Genomic DNA, 27592 nt, shown 5'->3' on the forward strand with positions numbered 1-27592 from the left:
ATTCAAAGAGTAGACATTATCTGGTAACGCTGAGAAAACAGCAGAGTCCTAGAAACATGTTTTAAAAGAAAGCACTTTTTCATTTTTTTTACTTAAAAAACAAAGGAACTATGAATATTTAATGAACGGTTGAAGCTAAGAAATATGAACACATAAAAAACAGGTATTTAGCTTGAAAACACATGGCTTCCTGTTTTTAAAAATTTTCTTATGAAAACCAAAACAAATTTAGGCTGTACGTATGAAATTCCCCTGATATTTTAAAATAAGAAATGGAGAAGTATAAGGTGTTACAGCTAAGAATTGTGGAATAAGTTGCTATCAAGTTCACAAAAGTACCTTTGCAAGACGAGGAACTGTTGTTGGAAAATCGGAATGCCCAAGTTGACCAAAGGTATTGCTGCCCCATGAATAAACCTATCAAAAAAAAAACACAGAAAAGTAGCTAAGAGTTGTGAATCTGATTTTGCACATCAACTCTGAACCTTTATAAAAATTAACATATATATACAAATACCAACAATTATACATTAAGTACTTCTATTAGTCTTTCACTCTTTAACAGATATTAAGGAAATTCATTTTTAAACAAGACCAGAGATAATAGGCAAATAGAGTCTTGGTACATAAGAAGACGCAGAGCCCAAAAATTAGCCAGGCATGGTGGTGCACGCCTGTAATCCCAGCTACTTGGGAGTCTGAGGCAGGAGAATCGCTCGAACCCAGCAGGCAGAGGTTGCAGTGAGCCAAGACCATGCCATTGCATTCCAGCCTAGGCAACATGAGCAAAACTCAGTAACAAAAACAAAAAAAAGAAGATGACGACACAGAGTTGAGGAATCAACAATAACAATAACAATAACTAACACTTTTCAGGTGTTTACTAACTGCCAGACATTGTTCTTAACACCTTCTGTATATTAATTGATGATTCATTCTCACAACAATCCTAACAAAAATAAATAAATAAGGAAACCCAGAGAGGTTAATTAATTTACCCATGGTCACAAATTCACATGTAAGAGGCAGGATTTAATCCCAGGAATTATCGTATACCACCTCTTTTAGAGAAAGCAATAAAAACATTAAGTGATATAGAGGAAAAGTAATCATGATTTCCTACTCTGTAGATAAAAGTACTATGGAATGAACAGAAAACCTTTCATACATGAAGAGTTACTGTAAGAGAAACACAAGTACCTACACGCCACTACAGACAAAAGAAACTAGATTACAATGACTAGGTTTAGTTAAAATGTTTATTTATTCTGATTATGAAAGTAATTCATGGTCATTGTACAAGACTGACAGTACAAAAATAAAAGTAGAAATAAAGTGAAAATCACTGATCAACCACTTGGTGGCACCTACTCTTTTGTACATCAATAAGTATAGATCTGTAACATCATTTTTAATAACTATCTAGAACTCTCTGTGCATACACTTTAACAAACTACCTACTGAATTAAGTTCTTTCCAATTCCTTTTTTTTTTTTTTTTTTTTTGAAGCAGAGTCTCACTCTTGTCACCCAGGCTGGAGCACAATGGTGCGATCTTGGCTCACTGCAACCTCCACCTCCCAGATTCAAGCAATTCTCCTGCTCAGCCTTCCAAGTAGCTAGGATGACAGGTGCCTGCCATCACGCCCGACTAACTTTTGTATTTTTAGTAGAGATGGGGTTTCACCATGTTGGCCAGGCTGGTCTTGAACTCCTGAACTCAGGTGATCTGCCCACCTCGACCTCCTAAAGTGCTGGGATTACAGGCATGAGCCACTACACTCAGCCTCCAATTCTTTAATAATACAAAGGATAGGAAAATTCCTTGAATACATATATTCATGTATCTATTTGCTTAGGATAAATTCCTAGGCAAAGACGATGCCATTCTGATTTTTGATACATACTGACAAACTTGTCTTCCAGCAAGGTCCAATTTACATTCCTGCCTGCACTGCATGCATATTTTCTACCACATCCTAATCAATGCTCAGCATTGAATGCAATCCTTAGGTTTGCATATGTTAATCTCATAGGTGAGAAAAACACTGTACTGTTGTTTTTTAATTTAAATGTATTTGCTAAATGATCATCTTCTCGTTTATTGCTGGCCATTTCTACTTCTTTTATGACGAAAATATAAATATCTTTTTGACAATTTTTATCCTTTGACAATTGTTCCTTTATATATAAGTGCAGCAACACATTATCACATATGTTGCAGATTTTTTACCCAATTTGTTACGTATTTTCATTTTGTTTACAGTGTTTTATTTGCTGTTCGGGACTGTTGAATTATCATGTTGACAAACATATCTTACTTTCTAATTTCCAGTTTTGATGTTATGTCTTTTTCTATGCCTAAAAGACTCATCTTAATTTGTTCATACACACGCACGCACACATACACATGGTTCTAGTTTTTAATGACATCATTAATACCCCCAGAATTAGAATATGTATAGCCATCCTAGTTTTCTCCTACAAATACGAAGCCAGTAAACATTTACTACATTTACCAGATACTCAAGTCTTGTTTTCCCAACTGAATGGAAACACCCACTTTTATATCTTAAATTCTCATATATACTTGAGATTATTTCTAGCCTATAGGCATATTTCTGTTGCATTGATCTGTTTAATTTTATACTATATAAGGATAAATCTCTCTTTTTACCTGGCTCATCTATGTTTATTCTTCTAAAGTAATTTTGGGATTATTTTATCAAATTGTAAATATTATACTGGAATATTTTGGGGACTGTACTGAATTTTCACTGTGCTGATTAATGATTTAAGAGAGAAATGACATTTTTACAACTGACCCATCTCATCCAAAAATAAAATCTCTCCCTTTACTACTGATTTTATGACCCTTCAAAAGAGTTCTACAGTTTGCATCATATGGGTTATACGCATTTTATACTTATTCCTACTTCCTTAATACTTTTGGTGTAGTTGTGAGCAGAATTTCCTCAAGTATGTTTTGTTTTATTGTATGTATACAATAAAGCCAGTAATTTTTATTTTGTAACTGACCTCCTTCCTAATCTCTCATTTTTAAGTCTTTTGAATGAATGAATCATGTTAAAAACAGTAAATTCTCGGCTGGGCGCAGTGGCTCACGCCTGTAATCCCAGCACTTTGGGAGGCCGAGGCGGGCGAATCACAAGGTCAGGAGATCGAGACCATCCTGGCTAACACGGTGAAACCCCGTCTCTACTAAAAATACAAAAAATTAGCCCGGCGAGGTGGCGAGTGCCTGTAGTCCCAGCTACGCGGGAGGCTGAGGCAGGAGAATGGCGTGAACCCCAGGGGGCGGAGCCTGCAGTGAGCCGAGATCGCGCCACTGCACTCCAGCCTGGGTGAAAGAGCGAGACTCCATCTCAAAAAAAAAAAAACAGTAAATTCTCCTTTTTCTTTCCTAATATTAACATTTATACAGGTTATGTTAGTTTTTTGGCTAGCCTAGTATGTGAAATGTGCAATCAAATCAAATATTAAAAGGGCTTAGAATCCTTTATTGGCTTCTTAAAAAGGTAAAGGAATTGGTGAAGAACCATTATCGAAATATGAATATATTTAATATTAACTTATTGCAGATGAGCAGTCTGGGTTTAAAAAAATAAAAACTTAAAACAACTTCTTTATGTTTATGTACATGGGTATGGTTTTTAGTAATGCTAAAGGTCACTTTCAGGTCCCACAGTTTTAAAGAAAAATGCCTTTGTTTTCTTAGTGTTTTACTATGTATCTTCTTCGTAACAAAAATTCACCAATACCCTGGAAAATCTGGGGTTCTCTTTTTAGATGAGAACACATTATAGAAAGCTCCTAAATCAGGGAGACAAGTGTTTAAATCCAAGCTCTACTGTTACGTATGTGTGACTTTAGATAAGTTACATAATTTCTCTCACTGCACTTCCCTCGTCTGTAAAGTGGAAATAATACCATATAAAATATTGGAAAGCTAAAATGAGATACGGTTATCACTGCCTGAAATATAGCAGATAATCAACAAATGAGGGTCCAATAATGTCATGTTGGCCTTCCATGAAAATAAGGTAAGCATTTAACAGTGCCTCCTACCTGGGATTTCGCAGTAAGTGCAAGAGAATGGTAACCACCTGCCTCCAGATGGATTACTTCTTTGCCATCCAGACATTTTACACACAACGGTTGAAGCCTTAAAGAGAAACACATAGGCACACAAAGTCAAAGTATTCTCAGCAAGAATCGTAGCCTTTCTCAAATTATAAAGTGCTGTCATGTAAAAATAAATATTTCTAAAGAAAACATTAAAATAAACATAATGGATATATGGTCAATCTACTCCTAAATATCATAAATAATTTTTGGAAGGTTTTAATCTTTGTCTATCAATCACTAATTAATCCCCATAATTTAGAATCTGTTAAGAATCATAAAACTACAAATGATTCTTTATAGCAAAAAGTAGACTTAGGATACAATAAAAAATAACCACAGAAGGTAATTTTTAAATTAATTCCAGTTGCCTTCACTATACTATGAATAGAGACATTTATATTAACTCACTACTTTACATAATCATTCCAATTACCCAGTTAAAAACTTCCCAATATCTAATTTGTTAATATCGTAACAGTTTCTAATAAACAAAATGCCAGTTTTACCCTAATATACGTGAATAGACATAGTCTGATGTTTCAATTATAGTTATTTTGGCAGTGGCAGAGACATCTTTCAGGTTAAAAAACAAAACAAAACAGAAAACCTGTTGGCTCTTTTCTTTTCCTATGTGACAGGTGAGGGCCTCTTTTTCATCAATTAAAAATCTGAGCCATTCCTGTCTTCCAGTGAAATACAATCTTATCCCAACACCCCTTTCTGTACCCCAAGATGAACACACATTGAAGAAGATATGGAAAAGTGCATGGATACTTGTCTTTTACTGCTTTTTTTTCTTTTTATTTTTTTTGAGATAAGAGTTTTGTTCTTTTGCCCAGGCTGGAGTGAAGTGGCACAATCTCAGCTTAGTGCAACCTCCACCCTTCCCAGATTCAAGCGATTCTCCTGCCTCAGCCTCCTGAGTAGCTGGAATCATAGGCGCCCGACACCACGCCCAGCTAATTTTTGTATTTTTAATAGAGACTGGGTTTTGCCATGTTGGCCAGCCTGGTCTCGAACTCCTGACCTCAGGTGATCCACCTGCCTCAGTCTGCCAAAGCGCTAGGATTAAAGGTGTGAGCCATCATGCCGGGCCAAGTCCTTTACTGTTAAGAACAAATTTAAGACTAAAGTGACAGCTTTTTATCAGAGTTAATGGTGCATAATAATCTGAAGCTAGTAGAGCCCAGATTTCCTCTATGAGGAAAGTGAGATTTAGAGACCTTCCCAAGAGAGAGGTTATTTGTTTAAGCCAACTCCTATCGGTAAATGTTGGTAGCGCTTACCTAGGCAGAACATCGCCATGCCCCAGCTGCCCTTCCTTCCCTTTCCCCCAGGTCCACACTTCTGTTCTCAGAGAAGGCAGGAGCGCATCTGCTTCTCCACTGTACGTGGGGGTCAGAACCACTGTCCTCGTTTTCACCCGTGCAGCCTTTCTTAAGAGCCTGGGGGAAACTGAAAACCGACCAGACGTGGGGTGAAGGAGTGGGAGTCCAGAGGGTAAGAAAACATATCATTTGGACAAACTTAAGATTTTCAAAAATATACACTACCCATGGTATTTTTGAAGCATATTCTAGAGGCTCTCTGTAGAAAAGGGGACCTGTTAGTCAAATGAAATTGGTAAATACTCACTGCTACAATCTATCCTCCCACCACCTCCTCTGCAGAGATTCACACACACATTAGCACACACTGAAGGTGGTGACAAATCCTGTAAATAAAAGCCCTGTTTAAATATGTTTAACCCAGCTGGAATTCCAAACATTTAGCCACAGAATCCTTTTCTGTATAACATCTAGTGACATCCTATAGAACTTGTATTCTAAATAATATGCTGAACAAAATACTGTACTAAGGCTGACAAATACTTTTCTCATTTGAAAACAAAAATTAAAGAGCCAGGCAAAGTGGCTGTAGTCCTAGCTACTCAGGAGGCTGAGATGGAAGGATTCCTTGAGTGCAAGAGTTTGAGGTTATAGTGTGTTATGACTACACCTGTGAATACCCACTGCACTCCAGCCTGGGCAACATAGCAAGACACTATCTCTCTTTTCTTTTTTTTTTCTTTGAGACGGAGTTTCGCTCTTGTCATCCAGGCTGGAGTGCAATGGCAAGATCTCGGCTCGCTGGAACCTCTGCTTCCTGGGTTCCAAGTGATTCTCCTGCCTCAGCCTCCTGAGTAGCTGGGATTACAGGCACGCACCACCACACCCAGCTAATTTTTGCATTTTTAGTAGAGACAGGGTTTTGCCATATTGGCCAGGCTGTTCTCAAACTCCTGACCTCAAGTAATCCTCCTAATCCTCCTGCCTCAGCCTCCCAAAGTGCTGGGATTACGGGTGTGAGCCACTGTGCCCGGCTCCCATCTCTTAAAACACAAAAAGCCTTTCTAAGTCAAGGTCTAAGTTCAAATATATTACGAATAATTGTAATACAGAATTCATTTTAGCTATAAAATGTAAACATTTCTAAGACGGGAAAAAGATTATGAAAGGGATATACCAAAAAGCTTTTGTATTTGCCTATTTCAAATTATTTTACAGAGATGTTAAAAAATGTTTTAAAAGAACATTGCCATCTTTTATAGTGTTCAAAATTACATCAAACACACACAACACTATGTGAATAGTGTTTGATGCCAGGATAAGATTTGAAGAAAATCATCAAATGTCACTCAGTAGAGACTTGGTCATTAAGTCATTAACTTGTGGCCCACAAGAAAGTGATCATCTCTGCCTAACATCGACATCTTTTCTGGTGAATGTATTGTTTCTATGCATACAGAGACTCAAATAAACCTACTTGAAGATTCCTCAAGGATGTACTCCAGATAATTCTTACAGAGGGGAAAAGAATACATGTAAAAGTTTTCTAAAGATACTTTAGGTTACTAAGTAAAATTTAACCATAGGATATAAGTCTATTAGTGGGATTCACGATGTAATGATATGAAAAAATATTCCACATTTGTAGTTCAAAGAGATTGCAAATATATTTATATACTTAAAATGCTAAAGGACACTTAAAAATAAGAAAAGTTTGGTGCAAGATTCTCCTTCAGACTTAACAGAGATCATAGGCCTTCTTATACATCATATATATATATACACACATATACACTCACATTAATCAGGACTTAAGTTTTATTTGTGTAGAGGAAAATCTGGTGGTAATGAGAATTAGGAGGCAGAATAAGAGTGGCACAAGAGTGTTCAGTAAGTAGAACAAGGGGAGAAACAGGTGCAGAGTAAAAAAGGTAAGTTTTAGTACAGTCTAGAATTCCTAACTTTTGAGCTTTGCACAAAATCATGTAAACCAGGAATTGGTCAATTATAGCCCATGGGCCAAACAGTGCCTACCATATGTTTTTGTAAATAAAGTTTTGTTGGGATATAGCTTCACTCATTCATTACGTATTGTCTCTGGCTGCTTTTACATAACCACAGAGTAGCTGAGTAGTTGTCACAGAGAGACAGGATGGCCTACAAACCTTAAAATATTTCTCTTTGGCTCTTTACAGAAAAAGTCTGCCAAATCCTGGTCTCAACAAATGCTTCTCAAACTTTAGTGTGCATACTAATCACCTGGAGGATCTTGCTCTAATGCATGTTTTTTTTTTTTTTTTTTTTGAGAAGGAGTCTCGCTCTTTCGCCCAGGCCGGAGTGCAGTGGCGCTATCTTGGCTCACTGCAAGCTCCGCCTCCCGGGTTCACGCCATTCTCCTGCCTCAGCCTCTCCAAGTAGCTGGGACTACAGGCGCCCACCACCATGCCCGGCTAATTTTTTGTATTTTTAGTAGAGATGGGGTTTCATTGTGTTAGCCAGGATGGTCTCAATCTCCTGACTTCGTGATCCGCCCACCTCGGCCTCCCAAAGTGCTGGGATTACAGGCGTGAGCCACCGCGCCCGGCCTCTAATGCATGTTTTGATTCAGTAAGTTGAGAGTGGAACCTGAGTCTGCGTTTCTAACAAGTTCCCAGATGCTGCTGATGCTGCTGGTCTGCAGGCCACTCTTGAGAAGCACAAGTCCAGATGGCTGAGACTGCTGAACTGATTGAGAAAAGGAGAAGAACCAACTGCATAATATTCTAAAAAGTTTATTGCCTATGGTCTCAGAAAATGAAGTTTTCTCTTCTTGAAGCTTAAGAATTCTCTCCTCTTTCAAGTCAAGTACGGTAATTCCTCACTTATCCAATGGTCACTTCTGCAACCTCATCAATCTGTAGTATAGGTCCCAATTAGGAAATAAGAAGGGTATTGTAACACTCCAGAACAATAAAATAAGATTCATAATAAGGTTCATAAGCAGGAGCAAACATCGAGCAAAAGTGACGTTCTAAAATTATAGTGATATCTAAAGCAGATAAACTGTAACTTTCTTTTAAAACCACCATTAAATAAATTTTGACATTTGAATATGTCAGCTTCATAATTAGGAAAGCTTTTTTTAATAATACAGCACTTGATGTCAGGAGCATCCTGGATTCCCCCAAAAGTCAATTCACAAAACCTGGTTATTTCCTTACCTTGTGACAACAATCCAGGGAGGGAGAGTCTTCGACTGCCTCCCTCTGTTTCTTCTTCTCTGATATCCACAAGACTTGAACTTTTCTTTCCTTGCATTGATTCCTGTTTAACCTGTTCTTCCCTGCTATCTTTCAAACCTTCGGGGCCAATGGCACTACTGCCTGCCTGAGCTCCAGTTTCATAAGGGGTTGTACTATAAAAGTTCATAACTTTCTTCAGTGACAAGGCACCAGCTTCATAAGTAGCAGCCACTCTCACACCAACAGCAGATGCACAAGAGACCACCAGGCTGTTTAGGGCTGAGGTGCTTGTGGTAGGCGGGCTGTGGAGATTAGGAATTGCTTCTTCTACAAGAGGCTAAAATATACACACATAAAAAATTATATAAAAATATAATCCCTTATACGATAAGCAATCAATAAAAAGAAAGTCTAATATCCATCACTATTTGCATGTAAGAATCTAAAACGACAGAAGTTGTCTTCTTGATCATGGAGTTAACAAATTAAATGGAAATGAGTACTCAAAATACAGTTCCTTTTCCAAAGTACTTCCTTTTGTCTAGATGTTGTGTTTTTCTATGGTATTTATAAATAAGCCTCAGCTGCTTTTATAAAATTAAACACAGTAAAAAGGGAGGGAGAAGAAAAGGCACGGAAAACACTGCCTTTAATGCTAAGTGCACTGTGACAGCCCTGGACAGAAGGTTGAAAAAATGCAAATTTCATTATTGATCCCTTTCAGGAAAATTTATACAGACTACTACCTAGAAGTGGCAGGAAAAAAATTAGATTTTATGAAAAAAAAAAAAAGCTTTCCCTGAAATGCTTTATAAATTGAAATTTAGATATAGCATATAGAGATGGAAAAATAAGTTATACCTGTAACCTATCATCTCCCAAATTATGCTCAACTCGAGTGCCTTTGCTGGCTCATCAATGAGTTATTTTCTATGACCCAGGGGCTAGACAAGCTGTAGGATTACCTTTGCTCTTGCTACCACAAATGGCAAATGTGGTAGTTTAATAATTAAACATTTGGAACCAATGTTCTTAGTGTGATTCTAGAAGTGTACTAGAAAGTCAAACTAAAGTTTTCTGATATCTTAGGCCGGGCGCGGTGGCTCACGCTTGTAATCCCAGCACTTTGGAAGGCTGAGGCGGGCAGATCACGAGGTCAGGAGATCGAGACCACGGTGAAACCCCATCTCTACTAAAAATACAAAAAAAAATTAGCCAGGCGTGGTGGTGGGCGCTTGTAGTCCCAGCTACTTGGGAGGCTGAGGCAGAAGAATGGCGTGAACCTAGGAGGCGGAGCTTGCAGTGAGCCGAGATTGCGCCACTGCACTCCAGCCTGGGCGACAGAGCGAGACTTCGTCTCAAAAAAAAAAAAAAAAAAAAAAAAGTTTTCTGATATCTTAATGAAAAAATCAGTTGAAATTTACTCTAAGCTGTCAAACATCATTGTTCCCTAAAAAGGAAGGTCATTAAATGTACCTACCAAACACATAAAAAAGGTTTCAGCTCATCAGCATAGATCATATTGAAAAATTTGCTTCTTATTGTACCCAAAGATCTCAAAGGGAATATACACATTCCTTCATTTGTCCTAAACTAAAATACAAACATAGTGTGTGTGTGTGTGTGTGTGTGTGTGTGTGTGTGTTTGTATATTTTAACATTGGCTTCTGACTTCTTAAAGGAAATAATTCCTGGTACCTAGTGAAGTGCCTGACATGTAAGTACTCAAAACATTTTGATGAATTAAACGCTAAATTCAAAAGAGCTATTTCCATGCAAATTAGTCTGTAAATAGTCAATAAACAAATATACTTAATAAAACGAAAAAGAAATACAAAGCCTATTACTTCTTTGGTGATACAGCTCCCACGATAGCTTGTTCAGAAGAATTAGTGTCACTATGTCCACTTTTTGTTTACAAAGGCTCCTTACAGAAGCAGTGATGGTATTTAGAGGTAACTATTTTAGGGGGTTCTTAACCACTAGGTAGAGCAAAGTCACAAAACTCTACCTTATATAAACCTTGAACTACTGTTCTAACTGGCTCCTTCTACTTAATTATATTGAAAAATATAGTAAGTAAATAAGCCCTCCCCTACAAAAAACATAATTAGCAATTTTGATGAAATATATAATTTTAGGAGTTCCAGTCAACCAGTAATACTTTGGTTTATTTCCCAAGTGAGAGAGTCTCAGTTACATCTCGCCAGAAGAGAAAACACTTGCCCTAAAACACATAAATTCCTTGTGAATTAGCTGTATGATTGAGATGTTATTTACAAAGAATAAATTAAATGTAATAGAAACACACATTTAAATAAATTAAATTTAATTCAATAGAAACACACACATTGTTACTAACGTAAGTAACAAAAACTTCCAATGTTTAACAAAGTTAAATGTGATAAGCATGTACAGTCTAAGAATTTTCTACATGCATTCTTGTTAAATTACTACTTTTGCTTTGTTCAGACTTTATAATACCTTTCTCCAAACAGCTTATCCTTGATTTTTAAAAAATTCAAATACCCACAAGTTTCAGTGAATAGATTGTGAAATAAAGACTATTTCTAAAAATACCTTCATGTTCGCATTCTGACAGAGTAAAACAATAAGAATCGAGAATCAAGAGGCTATGTGGTTTCAAAAACCTAAAAAGAAACACCGCAGGGCAGGGACAGATCTTTTATGATTATGATCTTTTGTTTTGTTTTCTTAGAGTTTTGGTAAAGCAAAATCAAAAGGCCACACTAAGAGTGAAACACAGAAATAATCCTTTTAAAATAATTTAAGTGGGAACTCAAACTTTACCATGTGCTACTGATAACAGCTTTTGTTCATTCTACCACAAATCTTCAAAATGAAAATAGTTTTAATAAGATACATAAAATAGGCTGGGCATGATGGCTCATGCCTGTAATCTCAATACTTTGGGAGGCTGAGGTGGGAGGATTACTGGAGCTCAGGAGTTTGAGATGAGCCTGGGCAACAGGCTCTACTCTACTTAAAAATAAAATCAGCAGGTGTGGTGGCATGTGTGCAGTCTCAGCTACTTGGAAGGCTGAACTGGGAGGATCGCTTGAACCTGGGAGATCAAGGCTGCAGTAAGCCATAATCGCATTACTGCACTCCAGCCTGGGTGATGGAGCAAGACTCCATCTCAAAAACAAACAAACAGAAAGATAAAATATTAGCCACCTCTTCAGATTAAGCCCAGTAAGGACCACAGCTGTAATTGAAAAAAACTGAAACATGTAATTGCCTGTAAGTTTTAAATCTGCCTACAATTGAAGGATCTGCCACAAAACAACCTTCCCTGTTAAAGAAGGAAAAGACTGTTCTCTGCAGAATTCTGAAGAGTGTTACAAACACAAGTAAGAATAATCTTTGTGAATCTCTAGTTATATTAAACTATTCAGGGCCCACCAAAATTCAGTACTTTAGCCATAGAGAAAAAGTACTGGCAAGAAAAAAAAAATGAAATGCTCCTACTTATAAAACAAGCCCAACATGACACCTTTCAGTATCATAAAGGGCCAGAACAAACAAAGAGTGATTTTGAATTAATCCAGTTTCTTTCCTTTATCTAGGCTTGCCTGATGAAACTAAATTATAGTCAAATTCAAAAAATAAAAAATGCTTCCAAGCCTTACTCATTTTAAAGTTTCTAAAGAAAAGCTCATACAGTTCAACTCTAGACACACTTTTATAAAATTGAGCAGGTACCTGAGATGGCATTGGCTTTTCACCATGCTCTGAGTCCTCTCTTACTGAATGATCTGACAGTTTCCGCAGGTATTCATTGACTGCTTGGGTGTCAGGGTATGATGGTATGTTTCTGGCAGAGGAAATTGCAGTTGTTCCCATGACATTTTGTTGAGAGGATACGGCATCGCTGCTCGTGGTCTGAGCACTTACTGCATTCAGTTCAGTAGCAACAGACTGATCATTTGCTACAAGAGTGTTCTCAAATACTTCTTCCTGCCTGTCAAGGGCTTCAGCGGAGGGGCTGAGAGCAGTGCTGGCATGGTTTTCTGCCTGAGATTCTGTCAGTGTCACACCTAATGAGCAACAATGACTGTCTGATATAATCACATGGTCTTCTTTGTCAGTCATAGTAATCAAGAGCTGGCTGCACTGGTTGCATCGTTCTGGGACTGACTTCAGATCCTGGGAAGGGAGGCATTGTACAAGGGCTAAGCTGTGGAAAGCACCACAGGCAACTTGAAGCACCACTCGCCCAGCAAGATGTTCTACCTTTTGCGGCTTTGTCACCGGGAAGGCAGTGGTAATGAGACCCAACTGACAACCGGTACCCCATGCCCAAATCTCTCTGCTTATTGACAATGCCAGAGTGTGCTCCTCGCCACATGCCAACTGTAAAATCCTGACTGCTAACAAAGGGCTGGCCTCAGAATCAGCAATGCTGACAGGGTTCGGTTCCGGCACATACTGCTGGTTGGCTACTGCACACTGGCCAGCAGAATTCTCTCCCCACATGTACACGACACCATTGTCTGTCACTGCTCCACTATGGAAGCTTCCTGTCGCCACAGTAACAACATATTGCCCAACCAGGGCATTTTCTAGAATGGGGCTACTTGGACAAATCTCCGCTGGTCCACTTCTCCAGGGAAGAGTACCAAAGCTGTAGACCTCACCATCTGAAGGTTAAAAAAAAGAAAAAAGGAAAAAAAAAGGGATTAGTGAATTAACTAAAAATTTTAACAGCAAACTTTTAGTCCCCTCTAGATTTAACCAAATTGGATTTTCTTTTTAAATTTTCAAAAGCAGTTGTAGAAATCTGGTTCGAGCACAGTATTTCACATTGATTCATCTTTTTAAAAATGACTCTTTTTAATATTCTGCACTATAGGGAGAATTTCTACAAAGTGCAGGAGGCTACTCCTTTCCTTCAGCCTCATCCTACAAACTCCTCACATCAATCCACTCCTAATGGCCATCATCCAGGCTATTATAGAAACAGATTCCAAGTGTTCAAAGGCAAAATAAATAACCATGTTAAGATAAAGTAAGCAAAAAATAAGACAAAATAGACACATTCACTAATATCTACAATTCAATACTACTAAACAAGTTGGAACAGCAAAACATTATGCAATGGCTTAAAAATATTAGAGATTCATTTTGGCCAAAACTAAGAAATTAACTTTATGACTCTAAGCTGTGCAGGAAGCATCAGTTCTTAACAAGACATGGCTGTCTTCACATTGTATGTCATGTTATATATAGTTTTGAGATGTTACATAAATATACAGGTTGAGTATCACTTATCCAAAATGCTTGGGACCAGAGGTGTTTTGGATTTCAGGTCGAGGTTTTGGAATATTTGCCTTATGTTTACTGACTGAGCATCCCAAATCTGAATGTTCCAGGGAGCATTTCCTTTGAGCACCATCATATCAGTGCTCAGAAAGTTCTGGATTTTGGATCATTTTAGATTTCAGATTTTTTAATGTGGGATGCTCACCCTGGACTTTATGTACTAGATACTAGCTAGTCTTTCTGAGGTGAGATTTGTTTAAAAAGCAAATCAGCTTCTTCTCTGAAAAAACATCAAATGGCAGATGAAGCCAGGCCAGCGGGAGGGCCCGGAGGCCCCAGGGACCCTGGGATGGGGAACCACAGCGACTTCCGTGGAGGCATGGTCAGTGGCATCTGGGGCCAGGGTCGGGGCCACAGAGCTCAAGGAGGCAAGGCTGAGCATAAGGAGTGGACACCCATGACCAAGCTGCGTTGCCTGGACAAAGACACGAAGATCAAGTCCTGGTGAAAATCTATCGCTTCTCCCCGCCCATCAAGGAGTCTGAGATCATTGACTTTTTCCTGGGGACGTCTCTCAAGGATGAGGTTTTGAAGATTGTGCCAGTGCAGAAGCAGATGCGCACCGGCCAGCAGACCAGGTTCCAGGTGTTTGTTGCCACTGGGGACTACAATGGCCACTTGCTCCAAGGAGGTGGCCACTGCCATCCAAGGGACTATCACCCTGGCCAAGCTCTCCATTGTCCCTGTGCACAGAGGCTACTGGGGGAACAAGATCAGCAAGTACCACATGGTCCCTTGCAAGGTGATAGGCTGCTGTGGCTCTGTGCTGGTGCGCCTCATCCCTGCACCCAGAAGCACTGGCATTCTCTTAGCCCTGGTGCCCAAGAAGCTGCTGATGATGGCCTGTATCAATGACTGCTACTCCTCAGCCAGGGGCTGCACTGCCACCCTGGCCAACTTCACCAAGGCCACCTATGATGCCATCTCCAAGACCTACAGCTAACTGGCTCCCAACCTCTGGAAGGAGACTGTATTCACCAAGTCTCCCTATCAGGAATTCAGTGGCCACCTCGTCAAGACCCACACCAGAGTCTCCAGAGAGAGGACCCAGGCTCCAGCTGTGGCTACAACATAGGGTTTCTATACAAGAAAAATAAAGTGAATTAAGCCTAAAAAATGTTAAAAATAAAAAGCAAATCATCACAGCAGAACAAAGCAAAAAAGCAAATGAACCTGTCAGAATAACTGGCTAGCTTTAGAATTAATGAAAGGCACCAGTGAGTTGGGTATATAAATAACTCATGTATGGCCAGGCACGGTGGCTCATGCCTGTAATCCCAGCACTTTGGGAGGCCTAGGCGGGCGGATCACGAGGTCAGGAGATCGAGACCATCCTGGCTAACACGGTGAAACCCCATCTCTACTAAAAATACAAAAAATTAGCTGGGCGTGGTGGCGGGCACCTGTAGTCCCAGCTACTTGGGAGGCTGAGGCAGGAGAATGGCGTGAACCCGGGAGGCGGAGCTTGCAGTGAGCCGAGATCGCACCACTGCACTCTGGCCAGGGAGAAAGAGCAAGACTCCGTCTCAAAATAAATAAATAAATAAATAAATAACTTACTTATGTATGTCCAGCTATGCTACCAAGTCTTAATTTTACTGTAATATTGTGGGAGCTTGGGAGCAGGTACACCAAATCTATGCTGGCTAAAAATTCAATGAAACAAAGACTTGGCTACTGGTTTCAAAAAATATTGAGCCAAGCCCACTATCCTTTCTTTTCCATATGACCAGAGACTTATGATTTTTTAATTAATGAAGAAATAAGCACTGTTTTTTTTCTCGTAAGGCAGCAATTGAGTTGATGATGAAAACATGCAAACTTTATCTTTGACCTATTATACATGGCAGATACATATATACACTCAAGTTAACTCATCACATCATCTATATAAGTAAGGACTCAATAGTGGCTAGAGGGAAGATATGTGCATTTATTAGGAAATGTATAGTCTGGATCAAGAATACTGAGATGAGAAAATAAGCTCACTGGTAAGCTCTTTTAAACTTTGTTTCCTAATACAACAATATACTTGAAAAAGCTCACCAAGTCTTTCAATTAACATTATTCCACTAGAAAGAGCAATACTGCAAAGAAATGGATATTTAGATCCCCCTCCTTAAAAAACAAAAACAACAACTGGAGCATATAAAAAATAGTGAAACAGGCTGAGTGCGGTGGCTCATGTCTGTAATCCCAGCACTTTGGGAGGCAGAGGCAGGCGAATCACAAGGTCAGGAGTTTGAGACCAGCCTGGCCAATATGGTGAAACCCCGTTTCTACTAAAAATACAAAAAAAAAAATGAGCCAGGAGTGCTGGCACTCGCCTGTAGTCCCAGCTACTCAGGAGGCTGAGGCAGAAGAATTGCTTAAACTTGGGAGATGGAGGTTGCAGTGAGCTGAGATCATGCCATCACACTCCAGCCAGGGCAACAGAGCAAGACTCCATCTCAAAAAAGCAAAAAAAAGTGAATCAATGAGGTATCTTCATTGAATTATGAGCTAATGGTCATATTTAATAGAGATGAAGAAACTTGAAAATTTCTAGCACTCAACCATTTCCTCAGCTGGAAAAGATAGCACCGGAGATCTGTATGCAATTTCAAACACACACTTGTGTTAGAAGACATTTTTTTCGTAACTGTGACACTTAATACCAGGACACTGCTTAAACATGAACAATGATAGGCTATTTAAATATTTTTGAAAAGTTTTCCTTCAGTTGTCCTAGCCTTGAAGGTATGATTCTAAAGATACCATGTTTATTGTCGAATAACTTTTTTTTTTTTTTTTGAGACAGGTTCTTACTTTGTCACCTAGGCTAGAGTGCAGTGGCATAATCACAGCTCACGGCACGCAGCTTTGGTCTCCCACACTCAAGCTATCCTCCTGCCTCAGCCTCTGAAGTAGCTGGGACTACAGGCGTGGGCATCCATGCCTGGCTAATTTTTAAAATATTTCTTGTAGAAACACGGTCTCCCTATGTTGCCCAGGCTGATCTTGAACCCCTAGACTCAAGGGATCCCTCTGCCTTAGCCTCCCAAAGTGCTGGGATTACAGGTGTGGGCAATTTGTGCCCAGCTGGTTTCATTATCTTAATGAAAATATTCCAAATATCTTATTGAAAACAACAACAGAATTCCATTTATATTTGCTTGAAAACTATATATTTTAAATCTCATAGGACAGGTATTGAATATAGTTCACACTTTTAAAGTAAGATTGTTTTTAAAGTCCTGAATAATAATATCATAATAAAACTGATATAAGACAAACTAGAAAGAAATCCATGTTTATCCCATACAAGCACCAGGACCAGATTTAATCCTTGTTTCCTAGAATTTGTCTTCCTTTAGTTCCTAGAAAGAAAATACCAAAGCATTATTTAACACCTTAATAAATGCTTACTGAGCAGAAATTTATAAATTAGTCAAGTAGATGGCAATTGGTGCCCAAATCAAATTTGTCATGATTGAGTTGATAAAGTGCCATTAAGATTAAAGGTACTTCTATAAATTATAACACATGTTTCTGTAATAGACTCATAGATTTTATAATATGCTTTGTGAATTGCTATTTATGCCCGAAAAAAAAATTATACTGAGAAAGTTCAGCCAAGTGGCTTTAAAAGCAGGCTTTGAAATCAGACTGAGTTCCAGTCCTGACTCTGACACTTCAATAGCTGTGTGTGTTTGGGAAAATTTAATCTCCCTGACTTTCAGTTTCCTTGTCTGTGAATAATAATAGAAGCTACTTCATAAGGTAGTAGTGCAGATTCAGTGAGATAACACATGGAAAGGGCTTAGTATAGTATCTGGCACACAACGGTTTAACAAACATTAGCTATTATTAGCATTAGTATTCTGATAGACTTAATGAACAAAAGTTACAGCAAGAGTCTCTGAATAGGTAACCTTTTGAAAAGTTAATTTTTCATGTATTTACTACCATAAAATTTTAAAACTATAATTCTCTCTTTTATTATAGTTAGTGGTATATTTTAAATTTAAGAACTAATCTGATTTCTGATAAGGGAGTAAGAATATATCTTGAAAACAGAAACAGTTCATTAAGAACCCCTAGGCTGGGAGTGGTGGCTCATCCCTGTAATCTCAGAACTTTGGGAGGTCGAGGTGGGTGAATCACCTGAGGTCAGGAGTTCAAGACCAGCCTGGCCAACATGGTGAAACCCCATCTCTACTAAAAATACCAAAAAAATTAGCTGGGCATGGTGGTGAGCGCCTGTAATCCCAGCTACTTGGGAGGCTGAGGCAGGAGAATTGCTTGAACCTGGGAGGCAGAGGTTGTGGTGAGCTGAGATCACGCCATTGTACTCCAGCCTGGGCGACAAGAGCAAAACTCTGTCTCAAAAAAAAAAAAAAAAAAAGAAAGAAAGAAAGAACCCCTAGTATTCATTCAGTGACTCCCATACCTGACCTTCCACACTCAGGCATTTGTTAGCATTGCAGTTCGTATTTGTTAAGCCATTCTTTTCATTACCTTCAGTCAGAAGAACTCCATGTTTCACTCCGAGGGCTGCCTGCAAAACAGTCTTTCCTCCCCAGCCTGGCAATCTCTCTGGTGTTATGGGAAAGGATCCTGCCTGCCAGATATGGACCAGGCCTCTTTCTTTGGATCCTTCTGCCTCTGTTGAGCTAAAACATCAAGAAACATAGCTTAATTGTTTCTACAATTCAGAACAGTATCCTTTGTTCTTAATACTTTTCATGATTGTACCTTTTACCAGCACATGGATGACTGGGTCAGATAGCTGAATTAGCACCTATTTTATGCTTTGGTTATGCTCACAGGAGCCAAAGTAAAACAACTATTTATATAAAAGACTGAAGGATGTGGGGCGTGGTGGCTCACACCTGTAATCCTAGCACTTTGAGAGGCTGAGGCAGGCAGATCACAAGGTAGGAGCTCGAGACTAGCCTGGCTAATATGGTGAAACCCCGTTTCTACTAAAAATACAAAAAAAAAATTAGCTGGGCATGGTGGCGCGCACCTGTAGTGCCAGCTACTCAGGAGGCTGAGGCAGGAGAAGTGCTTGAACCCGGGAGGCAGAGGTTGCAGTGAGCCAAGATCTTGCCACTGCACTCCAGCCTGGGCGACAGAGCAAGACTCCGTCTAAAAAAAAAAAAAAAAAAAGACTGAAGGACACTCTAAACCCACAAATTACTTTTCTCCATCTAAGACGCAAACAAAACTTGGGCTATTTTTAGAAGTTTTAGCATTTGGTAGCATAAAATTCCAAGATTCTAACTTCTCAATATATTCACTCCTTGTTTAGATATCAAAGCTACAACATGCCCAAGTTGAAGTCTTATCATAAAATTTTATAGTAAGTAAAAAGTACTTGATGAGAACAATATGAGAAACAGGAATTCATATTTCACTTTATGTTGAGTTTAAGTGTAGAATTGCTATTTAAATTTTTAGGAATCAAGTTTATAATAGATATCAGTAAAATCCTTAATGCTTTGCTCAAGTTCTAGCTAAAGAATTCTACATATCTGATGATTTTGGTTTAAAGAATATAAAACACACAGCTGCACAGTAATGACCATATCATAACTGCCTTCTTCTAAGAAAAGGGCACGTCAAGATATGTGCCACCATTGGTAATACATTTTTTCATTTTCTTTTTTCTAGAACGCTGATGCCAAAATTTTAATGAGGCACAGAAACTTTTGAATAGCTAGGAATTTCTCTACATTTGCTAAATAATATTCCCTTAAATTATAACTGGACATAACCATGGTTCTATAGGAGGAACACTACACATTTAACCTTCCTTTTAAATATCTTCCATAACTAGTTCTTTAAGGATGGAAGATGATTAAGATTAGCAAGGCTACTTCTGAAAACCTGAAATTATTTGTGAGGGAAAAATGGCTACAAGCACTTTAAAATGATGAAATGAAGACATTTAGTGCTTCTTACAAAGCTTACAACTAACTAGCCTTTTTAAAATTTTATCTTTACCAATCAACTAACTACAAATGTCACTATTCCCACTTAACAACCGTCAACAAGAAAATTAAACTGAAGAGAAGCTACACATATGTGAAGCTGTTTGCTATGTTTTCCTAGGTGGATAAGAGAAAAGGAAGAAATGGTTTTACCTTCTCTTCTTTGAGTCCATCGGTCAGTGGGAACACTCCATCACCAAATCATTCCTTCTTTACAGAAAGTCTGTCAAGACCTAAACAGTACAAGACAAGTAAGGAAAAGAGCAGTAAAAGAATATTTTACTCCTCAGACATTAAAAAAAAAAAAAAAGGCAGCCCTCTAACAAGTGCACATTCACTAGGAAATAAATATACAGTAAAACTATTTAAACTATTTCATATCTTGCCTGCCAAAGTCAAACATAGGCTAAGCCTGTCCACTAAGCTTATAAAAATGCCCGTTGACTGTCAAATGTAATGTCAAAGGATGAAAAGACTACCCACAATTAAGCTGTACTCTTCCAGGCAATAGGTTTTGCTTTTTATTATAAAGAAAAAAGTTCAATCCGAAAAATCAATATGTTAAATACAAAAAGTACACACACATTAAGGTTACTTTTTAAACACTCTGTCTGGAATGTATGAAGACTTAAATACCAGTTAACTCAGATTTTCTAAAATCTCTTCAGTAATGTATCTGATTCAAGTAGTTTTAATTTATATTTTTCAGTAATGCACAAAAAATTATGTCATTAAAATAGGAAGTTTTCCACTTATTGGAAGAAGGAACATTTTCCCCAAATCACCTTCAATTCAGAACAACATGCCTCATAACCCAAACGGTTGAAAGAAGTCTGAATTTTAAATCAGCTGTTTTAAAATCCACCTTTAATAGAAAATAGCTGTATGAAAATTATGGTTACAAATATCATGGCCCATCAGTTTAGAAACTCAGTATTTAATAAGAGATAGAAAAATAAACAAATGCTGAGTGCATTTCAACTCAGAAATCCACATTTGTAAGGGTACCAAAACACAAGAAAACAAAAGCAGTTAGGTCTTATTTGTGTAAATCATAAAAATATTGGTGCCAAATTTGTGGTTTTTCTGCAAAAGGATATGGAGTGGTCACTGTGTTCTGGAAACAGCCCATACTGGCACGAGTGATCTAGGGTCCATCTGTTTCCTCCAGGTTGCCTGTGAATTCTTACCATTTCCCATCTGTACATCTGAAGAAAATTACTTTCTACCTAATGCTTATTTTAGAAAGATTATGAATCACTCAAAGTTGGAAAATGGGTACTATGTTAACAAGAGATATATCTGAATAAATTTAATAAATGCTATTCATTTAATAAATACAATTAAGTGCTACTATGCTTTGTCCATGATGGTAATTAGCCTTTTGTAAAATGCACAGTTCATGGTGTGCAGAGAAATTCTGCCACCAGATCTAATCTGTGCTTCTCTATCAGAGATCATGGAGTTACTATGCCCTTGATTAAATTTCAACAACATGTAGCAGAAGCCAGAGAATTATTCTACGAGGATGTGGAAGCACACAAGCACACCTTACTTCACACAACTGACACACTATATGTAAACGGAATTTTGTCCTACTGACTAACAATCAAAAATGTTGAGAATCTTTTGATATAATGAATAAAGTCAACCTTTATTCTCTCTTAGTGCCAGAGTTTTGATTACAGTTTCCTTAAAGTTGGTTACACCTTACTCAATATTATCACCACCACTCATTTTTTTTTAACCTAAAGGGAATTAAAACTCTACAAACTGTTTTTACAACTTTCTTTTCTTACTTACATATAGGGCAGGCCAAATAACAGTCTCCAAAGGTGTCCAGGTCCTAATGCCCAGAACTTGTGACTATGTTAGGTTGCATGATACTAATCAACTCTCCTTAAGATAGAAAGATTATCCTGGTTATCCAGGTGGACCCAATGTAATCATAAACATCCTTAAAAGTGGAAGAGGGAGGCAGGAGGAGAATCAAAGAGACATGATGATGGAGGCAGGGTCAGAGATGATGGACATTGCTGACTGAACATGGAAGAAGGCAGCCATGAGCCAAGGAATGCAGGTGACAGGTAGCAGCTGAAAAGGCAAGGAAAAGAATTCTTTCCTAGAGCGTCCAGAAAAAAGCAGCCATGCCGATGCCTTAACTTTAGTCTACAAGACCCATGTCAGACTTTCAGACTACAGAACTTGAAGATAATACATTCATTTGTGTTATTTTAAGCCACTAAGTTCATAACAATTTGTTGCAGCTGCAGTAGAAAACTAACATACTATTTCACAGACATCTTTTTATATCAGTACTTACAGATTTTTTTTTTTTTTTTTTTTTTGAGACGGAGTTTTGCTCTTGTCGCCCAGGCTGGAGTGCAATGGCATGCTCTTGGTTCACTGCAACCTCCGCCTCCCAGGTTCAAGCAATTCTCCTGCCTCAGCCTCCCGAGTAGCTGGGATTACAGGTGCCCGCCATTACGCCTGGCTAATTTTTGTATTTTTAGTAGAGACAGGGTTTCACCATGTTGGCCAGGCTGGTCTCAAACTCCTGACCTCAGGTGATCCACCTGCCTCGGCCTCCCAAAGTACTGGAATTATAGGCATGAGCCACCTTGAGCCACTGTGCCCTGCCCCTATCTCATTTTGTTTTAATAGTGTTTAATATGTTTGACATCTTCCAATAAGATATGTCTGCCTGAAACTCAAATAGGGCAATGAAGAAAACTGACTGCTGAGGAAACATAACTAAAAAGGAATATTGCAACTAAATGTGAGGATCTTATGTTATTAAAGTTTTATCCTCATATACTTAAGTAAGGGTGGTATTTGCCAACTCTATTTAATCTAACATTCTTTCTCAATTATGTATCCATCCATGAAAAGAAAGTAAATGAAAAACTTTTGTCTTTCTAATATTTTTATGATTGTCTCTCCAGGAAATCTATTGACTCACCTCAACCAGTCAAATAGCATTCAAATTTCTGTATGTTATTTCATTGCTTTAACATTTTAAGTTTTTATAAAATTGCCTAATCATAAAATTTCCTCTGGGGATACTTCTTCCAGAGGAGCTTTAAGGTCTACATTCCTTAACAGGGCAAGATCCTTGTACTCTGCTGCTTTTCTTCTGTTACAGTAACTTCCCTGCATAGACCTGTTAACCAGCTCTGATAAAGAAGCCATGTGATGTTGCATAAACAGTATTTACTGTGGTACCCTCTCTTACCTTGCATGGCCTCTCTACAGATAAATGGCATCTCCGTAAAATGAGCAAACCAGACTTCAGTCTTCTGAACCACAGGACACAGCTAGATTCACTTTAAAGCATACCCGTCTATCCTTCAAATTATTATCTCCTTCAGAGTGATATGTAAAGTAACTAAACCCCAGGTGGCCCTTTAAACAAAGGGCAGACGTTGCTTCTTAATAAACTGATGCCACTTTTAGACTCCACTGGATACACATCCTTCTGTTACATCTAACAGAGAAATAAGTTGTCCTGTACGAGCCAAGGATATCATTTTAACACCATGAAATGGAAGTGCCCTTAACAACAACAACAACAAAAATCTAGTCTAGATGTCCCAACTATTGTTAGAAAGATGAGCTACAACCATCTTACGGGTCTACAATACCTTAACTAGAAATCTATAGCTCTGAAAATTAAAAGTTTTTTCAATAATGTTTTTGGTGGCAAAATCTAATCTGACCTGAACTCATCTGACAGCAAAATCTGACCTGAACTAATACGAGGTTATTTATCACTTTTATCCCTTTAGTGTGAACATTCATACATCGTGTTGTAGAAATATCAATATGAATATAATAGGGCAGCACCACAGATCCCACAGGAGGTGTTATATAATATATGGTTTATGCATCTTATTCTAAAGAACAAAATGTAAATCTGAATTCCAAAACGCATCTTGCCCCAAGCATTTTGAATAAAGGACCAGGAATCTATATTTAAAAACAACAACTATCATTTTTTAGTAGAAGTCTCAAAACTTCTAACTATTTTATACTTAACTTGGTTTCTTTTATGTACTTTGAACATTTACTTCATTTTGGAGAGTACACTGGGGAGCTGCATGGCTTCCAGTGGGACAGTCTATGGATGCTTTCATGATTTTTTTTTTTTTTTTTTCATTTTTGAGATGGAGTCTTGCACTGTCACCTGGGCTGGAGTGCAATGGCGTGATCTCAGCTCACTGCAACCTCCGCCTCCCAGGTTCACATGATTCTCCTGCCTCAGCCTCCCGAGTAGCTGGGATTACAGGTGCACACCACCACATCTGGCTAATTTTTTTGTATTTTTAGTAGAGACAAGGTTTCACTATGTTGCCCAGACTGGTCTTGAACTCCTAACCTTGTGACCTGCCCACCTTGGCCTCCCAAAGTGCTGGGATTACAGGCGTGAGCCAATGCGAAGGGCCAATGATTTATTTTAATGACAATGATTTACATTTGTTTCAAACGTTTTAAACCAATTTTATGGTGAACACTCATGGAGCACCAAAATGAAGTTTTGCAAGGAATATCCTGCCTGCAAATACTCCATCGGCTCATCTTCTCAATGGAGGAAGGAAGCCTGGGTTCTTAAGTTTCATACAATGCTGCCAATTTAGTGAAGAAGAGGTGAATAAATGCTCTGGGGGACAGAAAAACTAGTACTTGGTGATTAGACAAAGGTGGGGGATCAAGAAGAAGGAGGTATCAGAAATGATCCCTAGTTCTGCCTCAAATAGCTGGGTGTTGGTGGCTCCATTTCCTGAAATGGGCAAGAGTGAGGGAGACAGGATTCTGAAGCAAAGATAAGATTCTGGTAGGATAAAATTTATTTTTAAGTCCAAGATGTCTGTGAGAAACCCAAGAGTACATATTAAGTGAGCAGCTGAATATATGAATGTGGAGTTCAAGAGAAAAGTCTCAGCTGCTGCTAAACTTGGGAGGGCGTACGGATAGTATTTAAAAACAAGACAATGAATAGCGTCATTGGGTATATGGAAAGAGAAAGGAAAGCGCAGTGTCAAGCTTTAAGGAGCTCCTGCGTCTGGAAGTTGGATAGGATGAGGATCGGACAAAGAGGACTGAGACTGAGAAGTGGTCTGCCGTGGGCACATGAAAGCAAAGGAAAGCACTTCAGGGAGGACCTCAATTAGGTCAAGGCAGCTGGGGTCTTGTAAGATAACTAAAGTGTCATTGGATTTGCCAACACAGGTAACTGCGGAGCATGGCCACAATCTCAGTGGTTTGTTTGGGCACTGAAAACCAGATTGAAGTAAGCTGAATATAAACAGGAGGTGACAATGTGGAAATATCTTTATTTTCAGTGGGTGATCCTTTTGAAAAATGTTGAAATGGCAAACAAAGAAATGGAGCAGTAGCTGGGGGAGAACGTGAAAATGAAGGGTTTTCTTTTGCTGGAGGTTGGGGAGACGAGAGGAAGCTGAATACGTCTGCATGACAAAGGCTGTGATCCTGGATACAAGGATGATGAGGACAGTGGGCAGAGCCAAAGTCCTAGACAAAGTGAAGGAGGATGCCATCCAGAATATGTGTGGAAGGATTTTTTTTTCACAAGGAGAAAGGTCTACGTTTTTGAAAGAAGAGAGATCACAGGTATAGATATAAGCAGAATTATAAATTGTGTGGTGGGAGGATAAGGGTTCCATATGATGGTACCTGGAAGTGACGAGGACTTCACAGTATGCATGTTGTATAGTCTAATCTCCCTCCTGGCTCTACTCATTCTGTTTCTTTATTTTATCCCACCCTGGTATACATTTTTGTAAGCTGCTTTAAATCCTTTTGGGAACAAGGCAGGATATAAATAAAAATTCTAAATGTGGTACAGAAATGTGTTGAGTCTATTATCCCAAATGCAAAGAGAAAGTTAAATCATGCAGGATCCTATGTATTCATCTCTACTAAACTATTTTCTGGACAAAGTCTTTTTGGCTTAATTCGGTGAAAGGTAAATTTGTGAGTCATAAGTATAATAACTTTCAAATGCTTAAATTTCAACCACTAAAACCACATGTATTTTTTTCATCTACTATGTTCCAGGTACTATGCTAATCTAAAATTTTCATGGAAGCAGAGTGACAAATATCATATTTTCTAGTATATCCCAGCAGCTTAGTCCTGATATATAACAGGTACTCAGTGAATATCTGTAAATACATGAGTTCCTGCCCTTAAGAAATTTCCATAATAGTATGTCCTCTTCCTCATTAGAATAATGGCTCTCTATAGAGTTAGACAGTACCCTTAAGGGATAAGAAAGCTAATTTACACTAGAAAAGCTGGGCCTTCCTAGTCTTATTCTCCTGTCTCAATTACTGGTTTAAAATAGTAAAACAACAGTAATAATTGTAGTTATAAGAGTAATGTTAATCAGTGATTAGAATGACAAGACATTCAGATAGAAAGGCAATAAAAATAATAGGTGAGTAAACTATATCATAATGCCCTGAATGGAATATAGACATAGAGTGACTTGGATACAAAATTACCATAGATTTCATGTAGCCATTAGCACTTCCTTTTTAAAGTCTGAGTTGGTTACATTTTATTACAATGTAGTAGAGTGGCAAGTGATTTGGATACAAAATTACCATCAATTTTCTATAGCCATTAACACCTCCTTTTTAAAGTCTGAGTTGGTTACATATTATTACAATGTAGTAAACCAGAGTTTACACTTTGCAGTAAACAATAATAGAGTCTGGTATTTTACACGTGGTAAATGCTTAATAAATAATTTGCTTTTAGAGGCTAGGTCAATGTTTACACATGGATTATGGTAACCTTTGACTCAAACACCTGACTTACAAATAATCTATACGCCAACAACAACTGCTACTTCCGGGATATCCTGCCACTGAAGCCTTCCCAACCCCTGTGGAAGGTTGAGGAAAACTCACCTTGCACTGAAGCCTTGGCCAACCAATCACCAGGAAGGCCACTTGGAACCCCACGCCTCTCAGCCTTAACTGCCGCACAGAAAACATTGCCTGATACCAGTATGGGAGCCAACGAGCCTTTAAATCTTGACTCTGAGTAAGGGAATTCAGTAAATTAAGGCATTGGATATATTCAGTAGGCTGGCCTAGAAAGCTACTTATTAGTTATAATGTTGTTACTAATAGGATATGCACTAAGTCACTGGTTCAAAATATATTTTAAGCTCCTGGAAGTGAGAGACTATGACTTATTCACTGGTATACTCTTGTACCCATAATAATCATTCTAACAAGCTGGTTACATTTAAGTGAGTGCTTCAGTGAAAGATACAGCCCCTGATTTTCAGTTCCAATCCATAGACTTCTATGCTATAGATTTCTAGTGCCTGTAATAAAAGTATCAGATACAAAAGAAAAGTGTCTTCTCCTAATAGAAACTCTCATATATAATTTGCTAAAGGTATATCCTAACAATGAAGACACTTTTATCTCATGTCACTGTAAAAACGGTTAAACAACTCAGAGAAGTGTTCCTTTCTCCCTTTCTCCTTAGTACACAGCTTTTGGTGCAATGAGAAACAGGAAGACTTTACA

General features: G+C 38.3%; 1 protein-coding gene across 7 annotated transcripts in view; it reads right to left on the reverse strand.

Moving 5' to 3' along the window:
* The window catches only part of ALS2 (alsin Rho guanine nucleotide exchange factor ALS2), an 88340-nt gene that overhangs the window by 55850 nt on the left and 4898 nt on the right, over positions 1-27592 (reverse strand). For 5 of the 7 annotated variants that reach the window (XM_055290228.2, XM_055290225.2, XM_063644884.1 and 2 more), the window contains 7 exons: positions 20175-20254; positions 18544-18698; positions 12424-13361; positions 8677-9034; positions 5435-5603; positions 4089-4185; positions 340-417 (listed from right to left, as the gene is read on the reverse strand). In XM_055290228.2, the coding sequence (XP_055146203.1) occupies positions 340-417; positions 4089-4185; positions 5435-5603; positions 8677-9034; positions 12424-13361; positions 18544-18698; positions 20175-20194 (1815 nt within the window). In that variant the 5' untranslated portion in view covers positions 20195-20254. Of the gene's footprint in view, positions 1-339; positions 418-4088; positions 4186-5434; positions 5604-8676; positions 9035-12423; positions 13362-17347; positions 17403-18543; positions 18699-20174; positions 20255-20806; positions 21807-27592 lie in introns of those variants that run through there. The other 2 variants (XM_055290227.2, XM_063644885.1) reach the window with 2 other exon arrangements.

The sequence above is a fragment of the Symphalangus syndactylus genome, chromosome 8 (assembly GCF_028878055.3).
Source record: "Symphalangus syndactylus isolate Jambi chromosome 8, NHGRI_mSymSyn1-v2.1_pri, whole genome shotgun sequence".
Lineage (NCBI taxonomy): Eukaryota > Metazoa > Chordata > Mammalia > Primates > Hylobatidae > Symphalangus > Symphalangus syndactylus.